General features: G+C 40.1%; 1 protein-coding gene across 1 annotated transcript in view; it reads left to right on the top strand.

Annotated features, from left to right (window-relative positions):
* The window catches only part of LOC116635088 (serine/threonine-protein kinase Nek10), a 132,985-nt gene that overhangs the window by 39,332 nt on the left and 72,540 nt on the right, over positions 1–21,113 (top strand). Inside the window, exons 7-15 of the mRNA XM_032408824.1 lie at positions 4,249–4,290; positions 5,574–5,652; positions 6,767–6,834; positions 8,558–8,637; positions 9,941–10,027; positions 12,711–12,935; positions 17,209–17,348; positions 18,974–19,035; positions 21,031–21,108. Coding sequence (XP_032264715.1) covers positions 4,249–4,290; positions 5,574–5,652; positions 6,767–6,834; positions 8,558–8,637; positions 9,941–10,027; positions 12,711–12,935; positions 17,209–17,348; positions 18,974–19,035; positions 21,031–21,108 — 861 coding nt within the window. The remainder of the gene's footprint in view (positions 1–4,248; positions 4,291–5,573; positions 5,653–6,766; positions 6,835–8,557; positions 8,638–9,940; positions 10,028–12,710; positions 12,936–17,208; positions 17,349–18,973; positions 19,036–21,030; positions 21,109–21,113) is intronic.

Below are 21,113 nucleotides of genomic sequence, written 5' to 3'. Positions count from 1 at the left end.
TAAAAATAATGCCACGATGTTGTTTGCCTTTTCACACTCACTGTCTTACATGTGTGCAATGGAATTCTCCAGAGGCGACAGGATGTGTGACAAGGTCACCGCTCTGAGGGCTGAGGGAACAGGTGCTTGTGTACTGTGCTTTAAAAATTTCTCACATTTAACTTCTAATATGGTACATAGATATAACCCACATAAACAAAACTCTCTGAGGTTCTCAGTAATTTTTAAGAGTGTAAAGGAGTACAGAGACCAAAGAGTTTGAGAAGCACTGTGGGAGTGCATTCCACTCAATAACTTTAAAATGGAACTCTTTGCTTCTTCCTCTCACCTTGAACCTTCAGAACCAACTCCTAATCCTTTTAGTGGCACTGCCTTTCCTCCAGACTCCAAGGTAAGGAACTTTGAACCATCTCTTATATTTCCCTTTGACTCCCTACAAATAGAGCATAAGCAAGTTTATCGAAGAGTATTGCTCTTCCATCTGGAAAGATAAGATGCCAGGGCATACAGGGGCCTGAAAATCATGACCCAGGAATGAGCAGCGTGGAACCACTCTTGAGTTTTGAACAGCAGAGTAGAGTGATCCCATTTGTGATTCACTATGAAGGGCTCACTGCAGTGTGTCTGGCCTTGATTTGGCTGCTGACTCAGTCTAGTATGAGAGCCTCTAAGGGCACTGACATTTCCAGCTGTGGCAAAAACAGTGGTGCACTAACAACACCCATCTGGGTGCTGCATTGTGCTCCGTTTTTTGAGAACATACTCATTATCTGTACTACATTATTGTACCCTTTTTTTTTTTTTTTTTTTTGTAAAGGAAAACCTCAGGGACTAGTCAGAGCAAGGACCTTCGTTACATATCGTACATTGAACTAAAGGGCAGATTGACTTGGGGACTTTCTCCAGGTCACTGGGCTCAGAGGTACTGAACCCAGTCTTGTGACCCTTGGGCTTGTGACCAGGGAGAAAATGCTGAGATCTGACAGGGCACCCAGGAAGTGTTGCTGTAATTCAAGCGTGCAGTCATATTTGCTTTTTTTCAGATTAGGACCCAGAACTGTTAAGCCCGGGTATGTGCATACCTTGTGGTCTTGGTTTTCTCCAGTTGACACTCTCAGATGAAAGCAGTCACATTGGTATGACGAAAGGAAACATAAGGAAGACCAGGAGTCTGTGAGCAATCAATCTCCTGGCCTTGCTCCAGTCTACCCAGAAGCATGGGGGAGGGGGGAGTGTTTATTTTGTAAATGAAGGGTAAATTCTTGAGTATGTAACAACGACACTCTCAGAGAGTGACAAAGCCTCTGTCCCCTTCCTATACTTCATAACAGTGCTTCTCAAACTCCTGTGTTCCACAGGAGTTAATATGCATTCTGTGAAAAGAAGTGTGCTTCAATTAATGATGTTTGGGAAAAGCTGCACCTCAGTCCTCGCATTGGAGGCTTAGAACGCCCCGCAGCATGTTAAAGGCTCTGAGGGGTCCTATGATAAAAGCATTTGTCAAACTATGTTTAACATATCATTTCCCAAGCTAATTTGAATTTTGTCATGAAATTATTATTATTATTTTTAAAACAGAATGTCTAATACCATCCACTGCACAGTAAAAGGGCTATTCCCAGAGCAGAGTTTGGGAAATGGGAGTTAGTCTCAAATTGTTAATAGCGATTATTGGATAGATATGTTACTTGTCAAGGTAAAAATTTAAAAATGACCATGCCAATCATTTATTTTTTATTTTTTTTTAAAAGATTTTATTTATTTATTTGAGAGAGAGAGAGCACGAATTGGGGGAAGGGCAGAGGGACATCAGATTCCCTGCTGAGTGGGGAGCCTGACACTGGGGCTGGACCCTGAGATCATGACCTGAGCCAAAGTCAGACGTTTAAGCAACTGAGCCACCCAGGCGCCCTGTGACCAATCATTTAAACATTTGTCTCTCCCTTGGTGTCTTCTCACTCCCAAGCTTCAAATTTAAATCTCCTTTAAGAGACTCTCAGATTTCAATGTTTTGCCCTTACCTCGTCTTTCATGGCCTCTTCTACTTTTCTCAAGTGAACATCCCATCAGCAGCTTAGTATGTCCCAAGTGGAGTCTTCTCTAACCTAGACTCCTCCTCTCTCCTTCCCTGGGTCTGTTATAGTATCTTGCTACCCCTCAGTCCCCAGGCTCAAATATTGTTCCTTTCCTTCCAGCATGTCTTCATGTTTGTTTGATCACACTACTTCCTAGACTTGTCTCCACCTCTCCATTCTCCTGCCCAGTGCCACTGCCAACCAACTGGGCTTCTGGGTGGCTCTCTTTCCCTCTCTCTAGTTCATTGAAAAACCAGAGGGGGGTCCTCACAGCTGATTCTAATCATCCCTTATTCACACAGTGTTTTCATCCCATCTCATGGTCCATGTGATGAAGGTCAGATTCAGGCTCACAGATAAGTCTTCCCACAGTTTGGTCCTACCATGCTTTTCTGACATTATTCCCAGGAATGCCCTTCATAGAGTTATGGAAGTGCTTCTTGGAGTTATGGAACACGTTGATGTTCTTTCTGCACAACTTCTGTGCACTTTTGGATCTATTGTTCTCTTTGCTTGGAATCTCCCTGATTTTTCTTCTCAGCCGATCTATCCATCCTTCTAAACCTTTTCCAAGGCCACCACGCTTATGACATTTTCCATAGTCCTCTCAGCAGGATATCATGTGTCCCTCCTGGGACATCATAGCAGTTCATGTATAACTTTCTTATCACACTTACCAAATTCTGTGTTAAATGCCAGTTGTTTGTATATCTACCATATGCTTGCCTAAAGCTCAGTGAGGTCGGCCTTGGTCATCTGCATATTTGTGTCCTCTTCAGAGCCTGACACAGGGCTTTTACATAATAAGAATGAAAAAAAAATTGTTGAATAAACATTAGTAGCGTTAAAATGTTATTTTTATATGTATAAAATATTCTGCCATAAGCAGGAATAATGTATACAGTATTCTTCTGTTCTTTAATTATAGCTCTTCTAGAGTGAATAGCAATGGTGAAAATTCAAATTAGTGGGTAGTCACAGATCTATTTTTAATTGAGTTGTAAATGTCGCTTCATACTTAATTTAAACATGGGTATGTTTAGTGTTTCCAAATTCCCTGCATATACAATAAGGAAACCTTGACCAGGAGGCCTTAAGAATCTTGAGCCTTTTTTCAGCCTGCCCACTCAGTTGGCTTCAAGGTGGAACTAGATTGTTCTCCCTCACACTCAAGTACTCATCGCCATGCATTTCTCAGAATTGGAATGATGGCTAATATTTATTTTTCAAAGGACTTCCTTGTGTGTGTGTTAAGGAGAGTACAGCTTTAATTAAACAGGTTAGGGTCACTTGAAACACGTCTGCCTGAAGATAAATGTCAATGTGGATAATCTGAGAGCACTTGCTATTAATAGAGTTCCAAGTTGGTCCCTCTCATGACTGTAGCCTCCCACCCCGTCTTCCCTAATTACTACTCATAGAGTAGTTTCAGAAGTTTCATGAAATGCCTTCTTATTGGGAATTGGATTTAAAAATCTGTATCAGGAGACATTTTGTGATGATTATTCTTACCTTCGTTTAAAGTATGGGTTTTAATAAGACCATTAGCCTCTTCATTTTAAGGAAGAGCCCTATAGTCTAGAGCAATTCTAGTCAACTTTTACTGTCTGTGAATTACCTGGGAATCTTGTGGAAATTCAGAATGTGATTCAGCAGGTTTGGGGTGAGGAGGAGATTCTGCATTTCTAACCAGCTTCTCCATGAGGCTGATGCTGCTGTCCATGGACCACACTACGCAGGGGCCTACAGGAAGGTTGTGGGAGTTGGTGATGCTGGATTCCATTCCTCTCCAGGCTGGTCACTTAGGCAAAGTGGCTTACCTTTCTGGGCCTTAGTTGTCCTAATCTGCAATGTGAGGGAACAATACCTTAATAGCTCTTTCCATCTCTAACATTTTATGATGACATGAGGGGAAGTAGAAAGAATGAGGAGTCAGGCTGCAGGTCTGAGCATATTTTCATTCTTTTAATTTCAACCCAACTTTTGTATTTATTAACAGTTTATCTTAAATGTGGTATAAATAAAGACATTAAAGAGCTGCATATTTATGTTAGAATGTGAACCTTTAAAAAATAATTATCAATCTCATGATTTAATAAAGAACTTCCATGTAAAATATATTTCTCCCTCCGCCCTCATCTTTTGTGTTGTTCTGTTGTTTTTGTTTTATTAGGAAATACTCCATAGCTTGGGTGGAATTGAAAACCTAGCTCAGGTAAGATTCCTTTGTGGTGGCTGGTCTTGCCTTTCCATTTGATGCCATGGCTCTGGGCAAGGATTACATAGGTGTGTGACTGCAGGTGGCTTTCTTACCTTAGGCTGCCTGCCAAGGGGAGGGGCAGGCAGGGTGGATAAGTGTGTGTGAGGCAGGATACTCACAGAGCAGGAAGGGACCCATGACATTTTGTTCCAGCTAATTTTACCCAGCCTGCTGAAACAAGAAAGTTCTATAAAAGGTCACATGTCTTCAGTTAGTCATGAAAAGAAATAGGTGTTGGCTGGCAGGCCCAGCTCCTCAGCATTGCACATACCAAATGATGGAAGAAAATATTGGTTATAAAAATGTTCATAATTGTTTCACACAAAAAGAATTATGCTCACTAAAATATTTCCAAATACATGACAATGTGAGGAATGATCTTAACTTCATTTATTTTTCTGCTTTTGTAACTACTGAGGGAAGGTAAGCAGGTTGAGCCAGTCAAATGTTTGGGTTTATTAGTATGATAAGGCAAAATTTCTAGGCATGGCATTGGGTTGGATCAGCCCACTCTCCTACCACATAGAGAAAGAATGATTTTCATAATGAACTTTTGGCCCTGTAAACTCATTCTGTATTATTAATGGAAGAGTAAGTTTAATGGCAGGTTAATGCTAAATCTATTATGTTTTATTATATTTTCATTCTTGGGAAATTGCTGCAACATGACTAGTTTTTGTTTTTAAGATTTTTTTTTTTTTAATTGGCTATAGGTTTACCTCATTTAATGAAATGACTGTCTTTCATAAAATTATATTATAAAGGATCCTCTTACCCACCTTAACTTCCCTGGTCTTCTTAGAATTTTTGTGTGTTTCTCTGAGCCTATTTCTTATTATAACCAGTTATCTGCAGTGAGTGATTATCAGACTACCCACACCCATTTTTATTCTGATTACAGCTATTGGTGTGTATGCTGGTTAGATATAATTTTTTTGTATTTGGAACCAAATTACACCACAAACTTACTTAGTGACAAGTCATTTTTTGAGAGTTTGTACAGTCTTTCCATGGTCCCGCCCTCAACTTCAGGGCATGCAAGAGAAGGCAAAGAATCTAGAAACTCAAGCTACCTTTTGCACTTGAGTGAACCTGGCCCAGAGGCCCTGAGTATTATTTGGTGTATCCGTTGTGCCATCTACAGCTCATTTTCAGAAGTACACATCTTGTCCCTTATCTGCTTGTGTGCTTTTACTAATCTTTCCTTCTGACTCTTGTTGGTTTGGTCCCTCCTGCAGTACATGGAGATTGTGGCCAATGAGTACCTAGGCTATGGAGAGGAGCCGCACAGTGTGGACAAGCTGGTCAACATGACGTGTAAGTGTCGTCGTGAGGACATGGCAACTTTTCCCACTTGCCAAATGAGCAGGATGGCGTTTTCAACAGGAAAAAGGATCCTTTGAATATTTATGAGTATACCCATCCACAGTTCTAGTATTGGGAGTCCATGCCAACTGTTACATTCAGTGGCAAAATATACCCAGAAGGAAAACTTTAGATTGCAACTCTTACCTTGAAAAGCCCAATTTCACGTTGAAGATTTTCACTGAGCACAAGTTTATTTTAATGCAAGAGGGACTTCCATAATGGCAGATTTTGGTAAAAATGTTTTTTGCTTCCTTTGATTTCTATTAAAATGTCAGAGGCTATTCACTTTTCATCTATAAAGTTTTGTTAATAATAATACCTACCTCATAAAATTTAAAACTTTGTGAACATAAAAAAGAAAAAAAAGATCCTGATGTAATGAGGAGAATGTGAAAACATGGGTCTGTGTGTGTGGAATTCAATCTTCTCTCTCTCTGGAGGCTCTTTTCAGCCCCACCTTGCTTCCTCTCCAGCTTTGATGAGCTGTAGGTCCCCTGTTGCTGTGGGATGCTGGCCCATTTTCTTTGAATGATCTGGTTTCCCGTATTTGTTTCCAGGACAGCACACTGATTCTCAGTTACAGGGAGAGGAGAGTACGTGGTTAGCGCTAGGCACCAGGAAGTTTCTTTGAGAACAACTGTTCCCCTCAGCGGAGGAACCTTGCTAGGTCCATCACCTTCAGTGGCCTTCCTCTCCTCTATATATTTGAAATCTTTATAGGGAGGATATTTGAAGAGTAGGTTTCACTTTGAACTTGCAACGATGTTGAGGAACTCATTCAACTTTAAGCGGAAGGAGATGTTTGCCTTTTTTGCTGTCTCCATATTTTATTACTATAATAGAAATATATAATAATTATTATTTGAGCTTAAGAGGTAATTCTCAGAGTAAAAAAAAAAAAAAAAGTAACCCTGTTCCTCCTCCCTCCATTGTTCCTTTTGTGTTATCTGTCTGTCCATGTGCCCTTTCTGTTTGCCCATCAGTACTTTTAGACCTGAGGTTCCATGAATACTGCTGCCTTTAAGTGCTGAATCCCTCTTTGAATTATTTCCTTTCTTTATAGATATTTTTCAAAAACTTGCTTCTGTCAAAGACCAAAGAGAATGGGTCACCACAAGCGGAGCACATAAGGTGAGTAGTCCCAGAAGGAGTGAACACTTCACCTCCATATGGCGGTGGTTCACATGCTGGGGTTCAGAGCCCCGTGATCAAGTTTCTTATAATTATAGTTCACAAACCTGCTAACCTAGCCTAGAATTGTAAATCTCTGCCAACCCTTTAATATTCTTTATCAGCCTAAGGAGTAAATATAGAAATAGCAAACAGGTTTTCTGAAACTCTTTTTTTTTTTTTTTCCTTTTTCCCATGCCACTTATTAACAACCAAGTTTGTTGCTTTATTTAAATGTTGCTTGAGAAACCCTGGCTATATATAAACCGCCCCTAAGTGTGTATTTACAAATGAACAAATAAAGTGTGTGTATACATATAAATACATTCCTTATGGCACATGGAGTTATATATATGCTTGAACCATATGAAATTGTATGTCTATTGGGCAATTTCATATGGTTAAGCCTTATAATCAGATGGTAAAGTATTATAAGCATATGGATCAAATATACATTTCAAGATGAATGGGTGCTGGTTTAGTCGAAACAGACTAAATTTATATATATAGCAAGACTATTTAGATGGTAGCTGCCTACAGCCAGTTTTCAATAAGCTGTTGATTTCTCATATCCCAAGAGGCCACTGTCGAGTATATATTAGAGCAAGGTTGCCTAAAATGTGTTCACACGTGCTGCTCATTGTATAGGAGATGATTCTAGGTCATTTACAAATCAACGCTTTTCATTTCAATAGCTACATATATTTCACTGATGTACCACTTAGAATTTGAGGAACATTTTTGAGTAGCATTAAGGAGTTAAGTGGATATGGCACAAATTGTGGGAATGTTATGTCAGTGACTGAAGTTTGGAGAACATTGTTGTGTTAGGAGATCAGAGAAAAAAGTGAGAGAAGAATAAGAGGAGGGGATCAGAGAAATAAAGATAATGATAGCTTCATAAAAAAGTGAATGAAATCATAAAGGGGGAAAATTGACGTAACAGGAACCAAAAATCAGCCAAGCAGTTGTTACATGGCTCACAGCTCTGGCCTGAAATATGTCTGGGTGTGTACTTTTGGGGGACTCTGAGTTCTAAAAGTCTAGAGAAAAGAGGAATGAATTTGCATTAATGGGAATTCAGAAAGGGCAACTGATAAGGTACAGACTTCCAGTTAAGTCATGTTATTTAGCATGATGTCTGGAAGCCTCAATTTATGCTCTTTCTACATCATTAGAAATCTGAGAGGCAAATGAAGTGCTTGGTAATGTTGACATCTTGCTTAGTTTGGGGGAGAAAAGACAGTTTTCAATACTTTGTGGGAAAGGGCCTACCACAATGCCTAGTTCAGAATGAGTTCAAAACATGAACTCAAAAACAATGACTGGTTACTACCAGTATTGTACTTCCTATCATTAGTCTCCCTACTTCTCCTTGGGGAGAGGCCAGAAGAGGCAGAGGGGACATCCTGGGCACATGAAAATAGAGGGAAGAGTGAGAACCTTGGCCATGTATCTTGGTCCCCTTTGCTTCCTGCCCTGGGTAAGGAATGGCCACAAGGATCTAGCGTTGAGTTTCAAAGCAGGAAGGGGTCCTGCCCCCTGAAAGAGCTGGGTATGGTGAATGTTTAATAAAAAAACCCCTCTTGGGGTTAAGCCTCAATGATCTTTGAAAGAAACATTATACCACTCAAGAAGCTTGTAGTACTTACACAATGAAACTTTCTTTTACTTCATTTTTCAGACATTAGTAAATTTACTTGGTGCCCGAGATACTAATGTTTTGTTGGGTGCCCTTCTGGCTCTGGCTAGTTTAGCTGAAAGGTAAGTGTATTTTAATATCTTTCCAGTTCCACTGCCATAGTAGTTCAGGTGGGAAAGACGAATAATAGATCAGTTTCTCTAGTTACTTACCTACTTAGTTATAATTTGAAAAATAAGCATGAAGTAGCATTAATATATTGAAGAGGATTCTGAATGAAAAAGCATCATTTTAAAACTTAAGTTGGAAAGGAAAATCAGTTTCTTCTATTTTCCCTGACCAGAAATACCTACCTAGTCTTTCATCCAACCTTCAGATACTTTCACTTTCAAAATAACCGCAGTATTTCTTTGACAACTATATCTCCCTGATTTAAAAAAAAAAAAAAGTTCTCTCCTGTATATTCATTCTAACATATAAAACATTTTCAAACACTTTCACCCTTAAAACAATTCTGGATAACATGTTCCCTTATAGACATCATGATTATTTTAAATAAAAGTGTTTTAAATATATTTTTATGCCAATAAGTGAATCAATGCTTTTTTTGTTTTTATTTTTTTAACTTTCTATGGAATAATTGACACATATAACTGCATATGTTTAAAGTGTACAACATGATGATTTGATATACATTATGTGTATGGAATAATTAGCAAGTTCAAGAGAATTAATATATTCATCATATCACATACTTTTTTTGTGTGTGTGCAATAAAAACACTTAAGATGTGCTCTCATCAACTTTCAAGTATAAAATACCATACTAACTGTGGTCTCCATGCTGCACATTAGATCCTCAGTACTCATTCTTCTTATAACTGAAAGTTTGTACCCTTTAATCCATATTTCCCTCCTGTCTAGCTCCTACCAATCACTCACCATGCTAATCTCTATTTCTATGTGATCAGTTCTTTTGTTTTTTGTTTTAGATTCCACATATATCTGATATCATACAGTAGTTACCTTAGCACAGTTCCTTTCAGGTTCACCCATGTTGTCACAAATGGCAGAGATTCCTTCTTTTTTATGAATAAATAATAATATTCAATTATATTTATGTAGGCCCATATAGGTCATTTTTATGTCTTGGCTATTGTGAATAATGCCGATTATTACCTTTTTAATGAAAAGCCTATTATTCTTTTTGGAGAAAGGGAATCATGTTATCATGATACTGTTATTAAACAAATTTAAATTGATGACATACAACATTTGTTGAATGTTGGAATTTGATGTAGCCCGACCCCATGGAGCTATATTGCTTTTTGTTTTTCCTCCTGAGATAATATGAGAACGAGGGTATTAAATGAATGGATATGGTAAGGTATGTTTTTAGTAGTTACTAATAGTTTTCAATTTGTAGTCCAGAATGTAGGGAGAAGATAAGTGAACTCAACATTGTAGAAAATCTGATGATGATTTTGCATGAATATGACTTGCTTTCCAAAAGGTAGGATTGCTCACAGGGGAAAAGACAATGTCATATTTGATGAAAATGATAATTGTTACTTTTATTATGTCATGCTATTTACATTATTAACTGAATGGCATGAGACACCTTGACATTTATTTTCTATTTTCTATTTAAGTTTTTATAGAGAAACGAGAACAAAGAGGTGTATTGATTTATCTTTGGTCTTGCATCACTTCTAGATCTGGGCATAGAATTGAATTATATAAATCTTATGATCACATCTTTAATATTTTTGTTTATTGAATTTTTTTTACATCCTGTCTTTTTAAGGAAAGAAACTCTGAGGTGGCTCTATTTTTAGTAATTTCAGATTGTATATTGAATAAATTATTAGATTGTTAAAATCTATTCTGCTTAAGGAACGTAAAATAAATTAGTATAGCTGCTGACTTGTTTCATGACCACCTGTTATTATAACTCCAAACAGAATCTAAAATGTATTCATTTTCAATTGAACTACATATTGCTCTAAAGAATTACTGTATCCAGTTAGTTATTAGGTTGTTTTTAAATAGAGTTGCAACCTACATCATTTGATATTTAGTTAGGTAAGTCACGATTTTCTGAAGAGGTAAAACAGATAACAGAAATATCATGTAATGAAACCCAGACACTTAACCATAGTAAATCCCCGTGAGTCTTTCTTCAAAGTCAATTTTATCCTCTTATACAAACTATACTTATAGACCTGTGTACCTGAACTCGTTTCTAGGAAAACAACCTCTGCTCAGGTGTTAGAACACCAGAGATGAATGAGATAGAGTGTGTAGTGTAGGAGAGGGGACGGGCATGCAGGTCAGTGGTTTCACCATAGCACTGTAAGTGGTGTGGTTAACGGATGCACAGGACACTCTGGAAACATAGAGCAGAAGCTCCCAGTCACAGCCAGGGGCCACACCAAGTTTCCTGAAGGAAAAGGGAGTTATCTAGGCAAAGGGAGAGAACAAGTGGAAACAGAATGTGCTGTTTGGAGGCATGAATTTGTCTGTATTAGAGGAACTGCATGATTGGGCACAGCTGGAACAGAAAACTAAATTAGACAGTTAATGATAAGTTAAAAATATAGCAAATTTTGGTCTGGCTTTCTCTATATGCTAGACCCTGCTTTAAGCACTTTTGTGTGTTAATGCATTTGATCTGCACAGTAACCCATCAATTTCCATATTTTATAGAGGAGGCAACAAGATGCTTTTAGCCAGGTCACAATGGGCTCTTGGTGCCGAATAAGAGTGTGTTTTTTATCCATGCACATTATGGGGACTTACAGAAAGATTTTAAGCATGATCAGATTTATTTTGTGGGGACATTACTCTGATAGCAGTATGTGGGGTGTGTGGCGTGGGGAATATAGCCACACAATGAGATCCATTTAGAAACAAGGAAGGGGATGTTTGGTGTGGAAAGTTTAAGGAGATGCAGAACACTATTTGCCAAAGAACAGATGTTCTGAATGTCAGAACACAAAAGTTTGGGAGGGATTGACGCTGTGGAAAATTGGCTCAGGGGAAAGGAACTGTGGAGCAGTGTGGGCATGAGAAGATTGGAGAGGCAGGTGACGGAGAAGCTTATGTCTTGAGCACAATCAAAGATCACAAGAATGGGAGGAGCAGTGGGGTTAGGCAGCTGCATGACTTGCAAGAGAATTAATCTCAGCCGTTGCCTAGGAAAAAGGCAGTGGTGGATTGGGAAAGGAGAAGGAAGTGTCTTGGATGATTCCGTCTTCTGGCTTGGAAAATTGAAAAGACTGTGATATCACGAGTCAACACTGGAGATATAAGAGGGAAGAGCCAGTTTGGGGAGGAGAATAATGACTTTGAGTTGAGACACAGTGGGATGAGTACCTGTGGAACTGCTGTGTGGCTAGAACTTCTGGAGGCTGAGAGTGATGCCTGGGCTGAGCTCACAGGACTGGGATAGAGGGGGTATTTGAAGTCACGGGAATGGATGACATTGTCCAGGGAGAGTGTTTAGAATATGAGACTGGAGGGTTATGGATGGTTCTATGCAATGTCCATCATCATCATGTTTCAGAGCTCTGCTGAACCCTATGTGTCCTATGCTATCATTATCTTTATTTTACACACCAGATAGTCACTGGGAACATTGCATTTAATCTCCTTGCATTGTAGTGGTTTTGGCATTTTGTTTCAATGTCCTGTTTTTGTAACCACATAGTGAGTTTCTGAAGACTACGATAGAGCTTTTATTTCTTTTGTTTTGAGCACAGTGCAGGTCCCATTGTATGTACCTGATATCTATTTGCTGGCTAGTAGGTTTTTAGCCAGACCAGTGGGCTTACAAGGAGGCTATGACTTAGAACGGTGGTCAGCAAACTATGACCCACAGTCTAAATTTGGCTCCCTGCCTGTTTTTGTAAATAAAGATTTATTGGAACATAGCCATGCCCATTTGTTTTTTATGTGTTATCTATGGCTGCTTTTACATATGTTGGCTGGGTTGGGTAGTTCTGACCAAAGCTGTATGGCTCGCAAAGCCTGAAACACTGTGCTGTGATCCAACCCTTTACAGAAAACATATGTTGACCTGTGACTTAGAAAATGTTAGAGCCCCACAGTGATGATAGCTCTAGTCCAAATGCAGAGTCAGTAACTCACCACGCTGTGATTCTCATCCTCACCACCCTCCCATGCCCTTCCAGATTAACTGCGGAGTTACTGCGCCTACTTTGTGCCGAACCCCAAGTGAAAGAGCAGGTGAAGCTCTATGAAGGGATACCCATCCTCCTTAGTCTGCTCCACTCTGACCACCTGAAGCTGCTCTGGAGTGTTGTCTGGATTCTGGTTCAGGTTTGTGAGGACCCTGAGACCAGTGTGGAAATTCGCATTTGGGGAGGCATCAAGCAGCTTCTTCATATTTTACGAGGGTGAGTCAGAGGGGGCTGTGGCCGACTGCCTTAGTCACTGAAGGTTGGGGACTCTGCCATACAATGGCAGATTTGGTACATGATCAGCTTGCTTCCTCCTGCTCTTTGGTCCTTCGTGTTATGGAGAATCATTTATACTTGTCACAAACATACTTGAAATCATTATCAGGGGCATTCATCTTTTAAGTTTCTTGGGAGCCCTGAAATATTTATCTTTGCATCACCGGCCTCCATGATAGTGCCGGGAATAGAGAAGGCCGTCAGTCTGCAAATGTAGATTGAATGAGATCCAACAACCACAAGAAAACATTTATATTACCACCTTTTTCTTGACAACACTCTATGCGTATTGTAATCCCAACAAGTATAATAATTTTACTTGTAATTTTACTTTAAATTTACTATTTTGCTAAAATGTCTGCATTTGCATATATGGCACTCATCTACAAAGAGAAAGCAAAACCTGCAATTAAAGAACAGATGTATAATCCTTAGTTAAAATGGGAGAAAATATTGTTGATCAAACGATTGTCATGTTACTGACCCTGGTCCAGTTGCTCTTCTTTCCTCTCTAAATCTTCATTGCAGTGCTCTTAAGGTGGGTTAACACGTTATCATCTCTCTTTTAAAAGTAGATATGAGGAATTCTTAATCTCAAGAAACAAACAGGGTTGCTGGAGTGGTGGGGGGTGGGAGGGATGGGGTGGCTGGGTGATAGACATTGGGGAGGGTATGTGCTATGGTGAGCGCTGTGAATTGTGTAAGATTGTTGAATCACAGATCTGTACCTCTGAAATAAATAATACATTATATGTTAAAAAAAAAAAAGAAGAAGAAGATAGAAGGAGGGGAAGAATGAAGGGGGGATATCGGAGGGAGAGACGAACCATGAGAGACTATGGACTCTGAGAAACAAACTGAGGGTTCTAGAGGGGAGGGGGGTGGGGGGATGGGTTAGCCTGGTGATGGGTATTAAAGAGGGCACGTTCTGCATGGAGCACTGGGTGTTATACGCAAACAATGAATCATGGAACACTACATCAGAAACTAATGATGTAATGTATGGTGATTAACATAACATAATAATAATAAAAAAAGAATTCTAGTGACATTCAAAGCCTTGAGTATGGAGAAGGAATGGTTATTAAAATAGTTTCAAATTGAAACTTTCTTGAAGTATGTTGCAGTAAGTATGTATTAGATATATTGAAGCCATGGATAATGACATCTTTTGGTACCATCAGTGGGAAAGTTCTAGTACCTAAAATTATTATAAAGGATAATTCAGCCCTATAGGTACTGAATGAAAGTTGAAAAGGAATATGTCTGGGGTGCCTGGGTGGCTCAGATGGTTAAGCGTCTGCCTTCAGCTCAGGTCATGATCCCAGGGTCCTGGGATCGAGCCCCACATGAGGCTCCCTGCTTGGCAGGGAGCCTGCTTCTCCCTCTCCCTCTACTGTTCCCCCTGCTTGTGCTCTCTTGCTCTCTCTGTCAAATAAATAAATAAAATCTTAAAAAAAAAAAAAAGAAAAGGAATATGTCTGCCTGAAAGGAATCACCCTTGTAATGTGCAGTACCTAAATAAAGCTCTCTCTAATAAAAACAGAGTGACTTATCATTCTTAATATGACCAGATATTATCAAATCAGTGTTATTCAGACTTTGTGCTTGTTACACCTCTAGGTATATTATGGAACTCTATGTTATCGACTTCTGTGAGGGTATGTTTCAAAGCATAAGAACAGACTGTAGTGATATGGACAATAGCTGTATTAATTATTTCTGTCATTACCAAAACAAAGGAAAAAATATAAGCTATTGATAATCTACTTGCTTTTTTTTAAAGATTTTTATTTTTATTTATTTGAGAGAGAGAGAGAGAGAGCAAGGGGAGGGACAGAGGGAGAAGCAGAGTCCCTGCTGGACAGGGAACTTGACTCCGGGCTCTATCCCAGGACCCTGAGATCATGACCTGAGCTGAAGGTAGACGCTTATGTGACTAAGCCACCCAGATGCCCCTACTTGCTTTTGTGAGTATCACATAAAAATCTCAAATACTTTAAAGTATAAATTATAAATCTTTCATTAGTACTGTGGCATAATAAGCTAGCTCCTTGAACATTTAGCAAAAGTTTTTTGTTTTTGTTTTTATTTTTTTTTGCTTGCTTTTTTAGGATGCTGATGGTGATGCTGATGGCAGTGGTCGATACACCTATTCCAACAGCTATGGGTTGCCCTTATGGAGAACAGTTATTTTCTTGATGATAACATTAAATTCTGTGATGCTTAAGCAGTACTTAAGAGAGAAAACCTACTGTTTTACCACGTAGGATTAAGTTTAATACAAGGCACCAGTTTTCCTCTTTTGCTCAAGATGTAACCATCCTTGAGAGAAACGAGTTGTTTCACATCTAAAGAGTCAGTTGGCCAGTCCATTTCTCTGGTGCAATGTTAGAAAACTCTTTCCTGGGAAAATGATATATGTCAACACTTATTCTATGTTAAATATGTCTCAGCGCTCTGGGAGAATTTATTACCCCAGCTGGGTAAACAATATCTCTCCAGAGCTTGTGCCTGCCCCAGGGCTGCCTGGAGCTGGTACAAGGGGTGGAGGTTGCCAGGCTGTCTGCTGGCATGAGTAGGACCAGGGATTATTGTCAAGGCAGTTTCCAGGAAATCTGTTTGTGCCCATTCACCTACAATCATAAGCTCCAGAACAGTTCCTGAAGGCCTATAGACTCGAGTAGGGGGAGTGATTTCTAAAATTTGAGTTTAACATAATTTGGTTGACAGATAAGATCACCAGTTGTGACTATCCCTAGACCTAGCTCCATTACCTTCCCAAAGCTAACTGAAGGAAGGGCACTAGTGGGCCCAGATGACATGGGAAGGAAGCCAAGGAGACTCCATCTATGTAATATTTAGGCACAAAGAAATCAAGATAGAGCTGTTGCCATAAAAAATAAAGAAATGAAAAAATATAGTAGCTGCATTAAACAAAAAGGAACAAAACAGATAAAAGACATGAAGAAGCTATTGTGGAAGATGCTACCTTGAGTAAACAGAAAACAAGTGCTTTATTTTATCAAAGATATTAAATAGAACATGACATTTATGACCTGAGATTAAAGATGAGATGCTAGGACTACAAAAAAGGGAAGGTGGAGATTACAGAGCTAGGAAGAAAGGCAAGGACTGAATAATCCACAGAACTGAGACATTCATCAGAGTACCAGACAGAAACTGGAATTAATACAAGGAAGGGCACACTTGAAAAAATTGCACATAATGTGGAGGAAAAACACAAAGGAATGAGAACCATTAGAAAGTGAAGGATATGGCTTGCAGAAGATGAGTTTTCAACCTGTGGATAACTGATATCCTAGTGAGAGAATAAAGCAAAAGGATAAAAAAATTCAAAGATAGGGTTGCATAGGGGGCTCAGTTGGTTAAGCGTCTGCCTTCAGCTCAGGTCATGATCTCAGGGTCCTGGGATCGAGCCCCGCATTGAGCCCCAAATCTGGCTCCCCACTCAGCGGGGAGTCTGTTTCTCCCTCTCCCTCAGCTCCTCCCCGTCCCTGACTTGTGTGCCCTCTCTCTCAAATAAATCAATAAAATCTTCTTTAAAAAATTCAAAAATATAAGAGAAGAGATCTTTACCAAAATAAGGAAAGACTAGAATTGCTTGGAAAAAGAAAACTCAGCATGAGGAAGACTGACATATAGTCAGGTGAATTGATAGCAGCAGAATAGAGTTCAAAAACAGAGGTGGGGGAGGAGCAGGGGGCGCTCCTGGCTGGCTCAGTCAGTAGAGCATGCAACTCTTGATCTTGGGTTTCTAGCCCCCCACGTTGGGTGTAGAGATTACTTAAAAATAAAATCTTAAAACAAAACAAAAAAACAAAGGTGGGCATGTGGAGCTGTGGGGAAATGACAGAGTTTTCAATAACTAGTGCTGGAGTTAGTTCAGTAACCAGAGAAAGAAGCAGGAGGGAAGGAAGGCAGGAAGGCAGGAAGGAAGGGAGGGAGGGAGGGAGAGAGGGGAAAGGAAGGAAGGGAGGGAGGAAGGAAGAAAAAAAGGAAGGAAAGAAGGGACCCTTGCCTCACACCACACACAGAAATCCACTGTAGGTGGATGGGAAGGTGAAACAATAAAGATAACATAGGAGAAAACTTCATGGCCTGGGGGAGGCAAACATTTCTTAAACAGGACCCAGAAAGCACTGACCATGAGGGAAAAGTGATAAATTGTGCATTCACTTTTCTTTTTCAGAGACAGAAATTTTGTTTCCGATCGTTCTTCCATTGGCAGCCTGTCTAGTGCAAATGCAGCAGGCAGAATCCAGCAGCTTCATTTGTCAGAAGATTTAAGCCCTCGGGAAATACAAGAAAATATTTTTTCCCTTCAAGCAGGTATTTATATCATATTATTATGTTTTGCTATTTGATAATGTTTAGCATAGGTTTTATTATGTTCTGTGATGATGATAATAATTTGTTATTCTCTGTTATGTATGATAATATGAAGTAGGCACAATTTGTAAGTTTAAAAACTGTGAAGTTAAATCCATGTAAGTGTCTGAAACCTCCCGGGACTTGTGTTGGGCCTGCAGGTTAGTGATACCACAGACTTTTCTCTCCGTTTCACATTCTGAACACATTGAGAAATCAGCATAGAAGTCAGGCATAAAGAGAGCAGAATAGTAGCTTCATTACTGGAAAAGCTGGATTAGAGAATTCAGCTTGCTTTGTGGCCAGAATCATGGTTCCTATGTTTTCTAGATCTCAGGGCACCCTCCTTCAGAGAGATTCTACAATGCACACATCCATTCCCCTGGGAACAAGGGAGCACCTTCCTTACTCCATGTGAGCACCTAAAGAGAAGACAGAGCCTCTCTTACCACACAAAAGCAGGAACAGGGATGTATGCCCACGTTTTTGGCAGTTTGGCACAACCCTGAACAAGGTTCACAAAAGGGCACCTGGCCTTTGGGACGAGTGGGGGCTTTGGTGCTGCCGACCGAGGTGGGCGCCCTGCCACAGACACAGGAGGGGGGCAGAGAGGCACTGGGGGCGGCCCGCAGGAGGGCAGGCAGGCAGGAGTATATGAAGATATATGTAATGCCTGAAGCACAGTGCAGGGCCAGCGCAAGGGCCCCATAAAATGGTAGTACCCTTTACAGGTGCTCTGTGCTGTAGGATCCAGCACATTTCTGGTCGGACAAGAAGCAGCACCGTACAGAACGTCACCAGAAGCTGCCACGGTGACCATGAGGAGGCAGGAAGGGTGGTGCTCAGGGTGTGGGATTTAACAGCTAGCAGACTGCAGTTGGACTTCTGGCCTCTTCCACTTACTAAGTTCTGTGGCCTAGTCTGTCGGTCTCTGTGAACCTCAGTTTTCTCATCAGTAAAACTGGTAGTCATGGTACATCCTCTGATTACAAGGAATACTTTGTGTTTTTTTGTTTAATTTTTTAAAAAGATTTTATTTATTTATTTGGCACAGAGAGAGAGAGACAGCGAGAGAGGGAACACAAGCAGGGGGAGTGGGAGAGGGAGAAGCAGGCTTCTCTCCAAGCAGGAGCCCAATGCAGGGCTCGATCCCAGGACCCTGGGATTCATGACCTGAGCCGAAGGCAGACGCTTAACGACTGAGCCACCCAGGCGCCCCGATACTTTGGATCATATATTTAAAGTACTCATGTATCCAACCATTGTAGATGTGTTTACTGAGCACCTGCCAAGTGCCAGGCACCTGTTGGGCCCTGGGGATTATAATGAAGCTGCTTCCCGGTACACAGTAAGTGCTCAACAAAAGGCTGTGGAGGAGTGTAGACGCACATGAATTACGTGAAGAGCAGAGTTAGACACCACTGCGAGTCAGTTTCCCTCCCCCCAGAGCTGTGTCGCAGGGAAAGGTACTGTGTTTGGAGGAGTGGCTCTGTCACAGAATTCCCTGCGGAGCCCGAGTATTGACGGAACAGTGTAGAGCGCGGTCAGTGATGACAGACACGATCATCTGGTGGTTTTCCTTCCAGCCTGCTGTGCCGCCCTCACCGAGCTGGTGCTCAACGACACCAACGCCCACCAGGTGGTCCAGGTGAGAACGCTGCTCTCCGGGCTCCGGCTGCAGACCACGTCAGCACTCACGGACCCCACCTCAGGCGAACTGTGTAGCCCAGAACACAGCTTTTGGGATCCCATGATGTGATTTTAAGATATTTTAATATGTCTTATTTAAGTTCTAGAATTCCATTTTATAGTCTCTTTTATTTTTTAATTTTTTAAACTTTTTTTAAATTAAGATTTTATTTATTTATTTGTCAGAGAGAGAGAGGGAACACAAGCAGGGGAGTGGGAGAGGGAGAAGCAGGCTTCCCGCTGAGCAGGGAGCCCGATGTGGAGCTCGATCCCAGGACTCTGGGATCATGACCCGAGCCAAAGGCAGACGCTTAACCAACTGAGCTAACCAGGCGTCCCTAATTTTTTGAGCCTTTTTAACATTTTATTTTTAAGTAATCTCTACACCCAACATGGGGCTCAAACTCAAAACCCCGAGATCAGGAGTCACATGCTCTTCCGACTGAGCCAGCTAGGTGTCCCTAGAATTCCATTTTATAGTCTTGTCCTTCTTTTACCTCACTTGGCTTAGAAGGACCAGCCCTGTGGTTAACCTCTAGTGTCTCTTCCCTATATCATGTGTACTCTTTTTCATTTTATCTCTTTTTTTTAAAAAAGCTATTTTGAATAGCTTTAATCCTGGACATATAGTATACCATGGGTTGAGGATAGTAGTCATTTGAATTAAGAGTATATCAGGTTAGGGGCACCCGGGTGGCTCAATTGTTAAGTGTCGGCCTTCGGCTCAGGTCATGATCCCAGGGTCCTGGGATGGAGCCCCGCATGGGGCTCCCTGCTCGGTGGGAAGCCTGCTTCTCCCTCTCCCACTCCCCGTGCTTGTGGTCCCTCTCTCACTGTGTCTCCCTGTGAAATAAATAAATAAAATCTTAAAAAAATATTTTTTAAAAAAATTTAAAAAAAGAGTATATCAGGTTATTCAGCTAGAGATGACTGAAACACACACCAACAACATATTTATTGCCAAGAAACCATTTTCACAAAGCATAATTCATTAATCAATCCACTACATATACAGCAATATATGGAAGTAGCATACAATATATCCAACTTCAACTTCAAAATACATAAATACATAAAATGTCGTAAGAGATCAGATCACCAATGATTAAAGGCCCGAGGGGAAGCTCAGCAAATCAGGGGGTAGTGGCAGAGCAGGACATCTGGACTTGGCCAGGTTGAGATTCCTTTCCTACTATCATTTCCTGGCGGTTCGGCCATTGGAGAAATGACTTAGTCTCTCTAAGATTTGGTTTTGTCATATATAAAGCAGGGAAATTATAGGCTAATTCACAGAATAGCTATAAAGATTAAATGCAGAAAGGCAGGTAAAGCTGTTCACAGTTATAAAAGCCCATGTATAGTAGAGTTCAGTAAATCAAATATTTGATAATAGAAAAGTAGCAATAAGTTAGCACTTTTTGTTCACTCTGCTGTGTATATATTAGAGTATCAGAGTAAGTCTAGAAGGATAACTTTCTGGACTTCCATGCATAACTTTCATTTTCTAAATCTATTATTACTCTTGTTTATTTTTTCTATGTTCTTTTCTACAATAATTTATCTATGTGTATTGTTTAATTACCAAACTGTAAAGGGAGAGATTATATTTCATAGTTAGACATTTAAAATGCAAAGTACAAAGATATTTGGATCCCTTTACTCAGGCCTTTTTTATCCCCTACTCCTTTTTAAAGTATTTAAATGACTTTAAATTGATATGCTTTATTACTTATCATCTTTAAAGACAGTTGAAATTTTAAGAGTGTGGTTGTAGTCTTTAGTATTACATTGATATATTTACTATTCTCCTGTCTACTTACACAGAGTTCTAAAATTCTACGAACATTTCTTCTCAAATACTAATTTTTGAGATTGTGTAGTTGCTTCATTGTGTTTGTGTGTCTCTCTGGCATTGGCAGTGGTCACAGATAACATGTGCTCTTTATTCTTCCAGGAAAATGGTGTATATACAATAGCAAAATTAATTTTACCAAACAAACAAAAGAATGCAGCAAAAACGAATCTATTACAGGTAAT

This window comes from Phoca vitulina, unplaced genomic scaffold, assembly GCF_004348235.1.
Source record: "Phoca vitulina isolate PV1807 unplaced genomic scaffold, GSC_HSeal_1.0 scaffold10, whole genome shotgun sequence".
Lineage (NCBI taxonomy): Eukaryota > Metazoa > Chordata > Mammalia > Carnivora > Phocidae > Phoca > Phoca vitulina.
The sequence above is the reverse complement of the archived record's forward strand: the minus strand, read 5'-3'. Positions and strand labels throughout refer to the sequence as shown.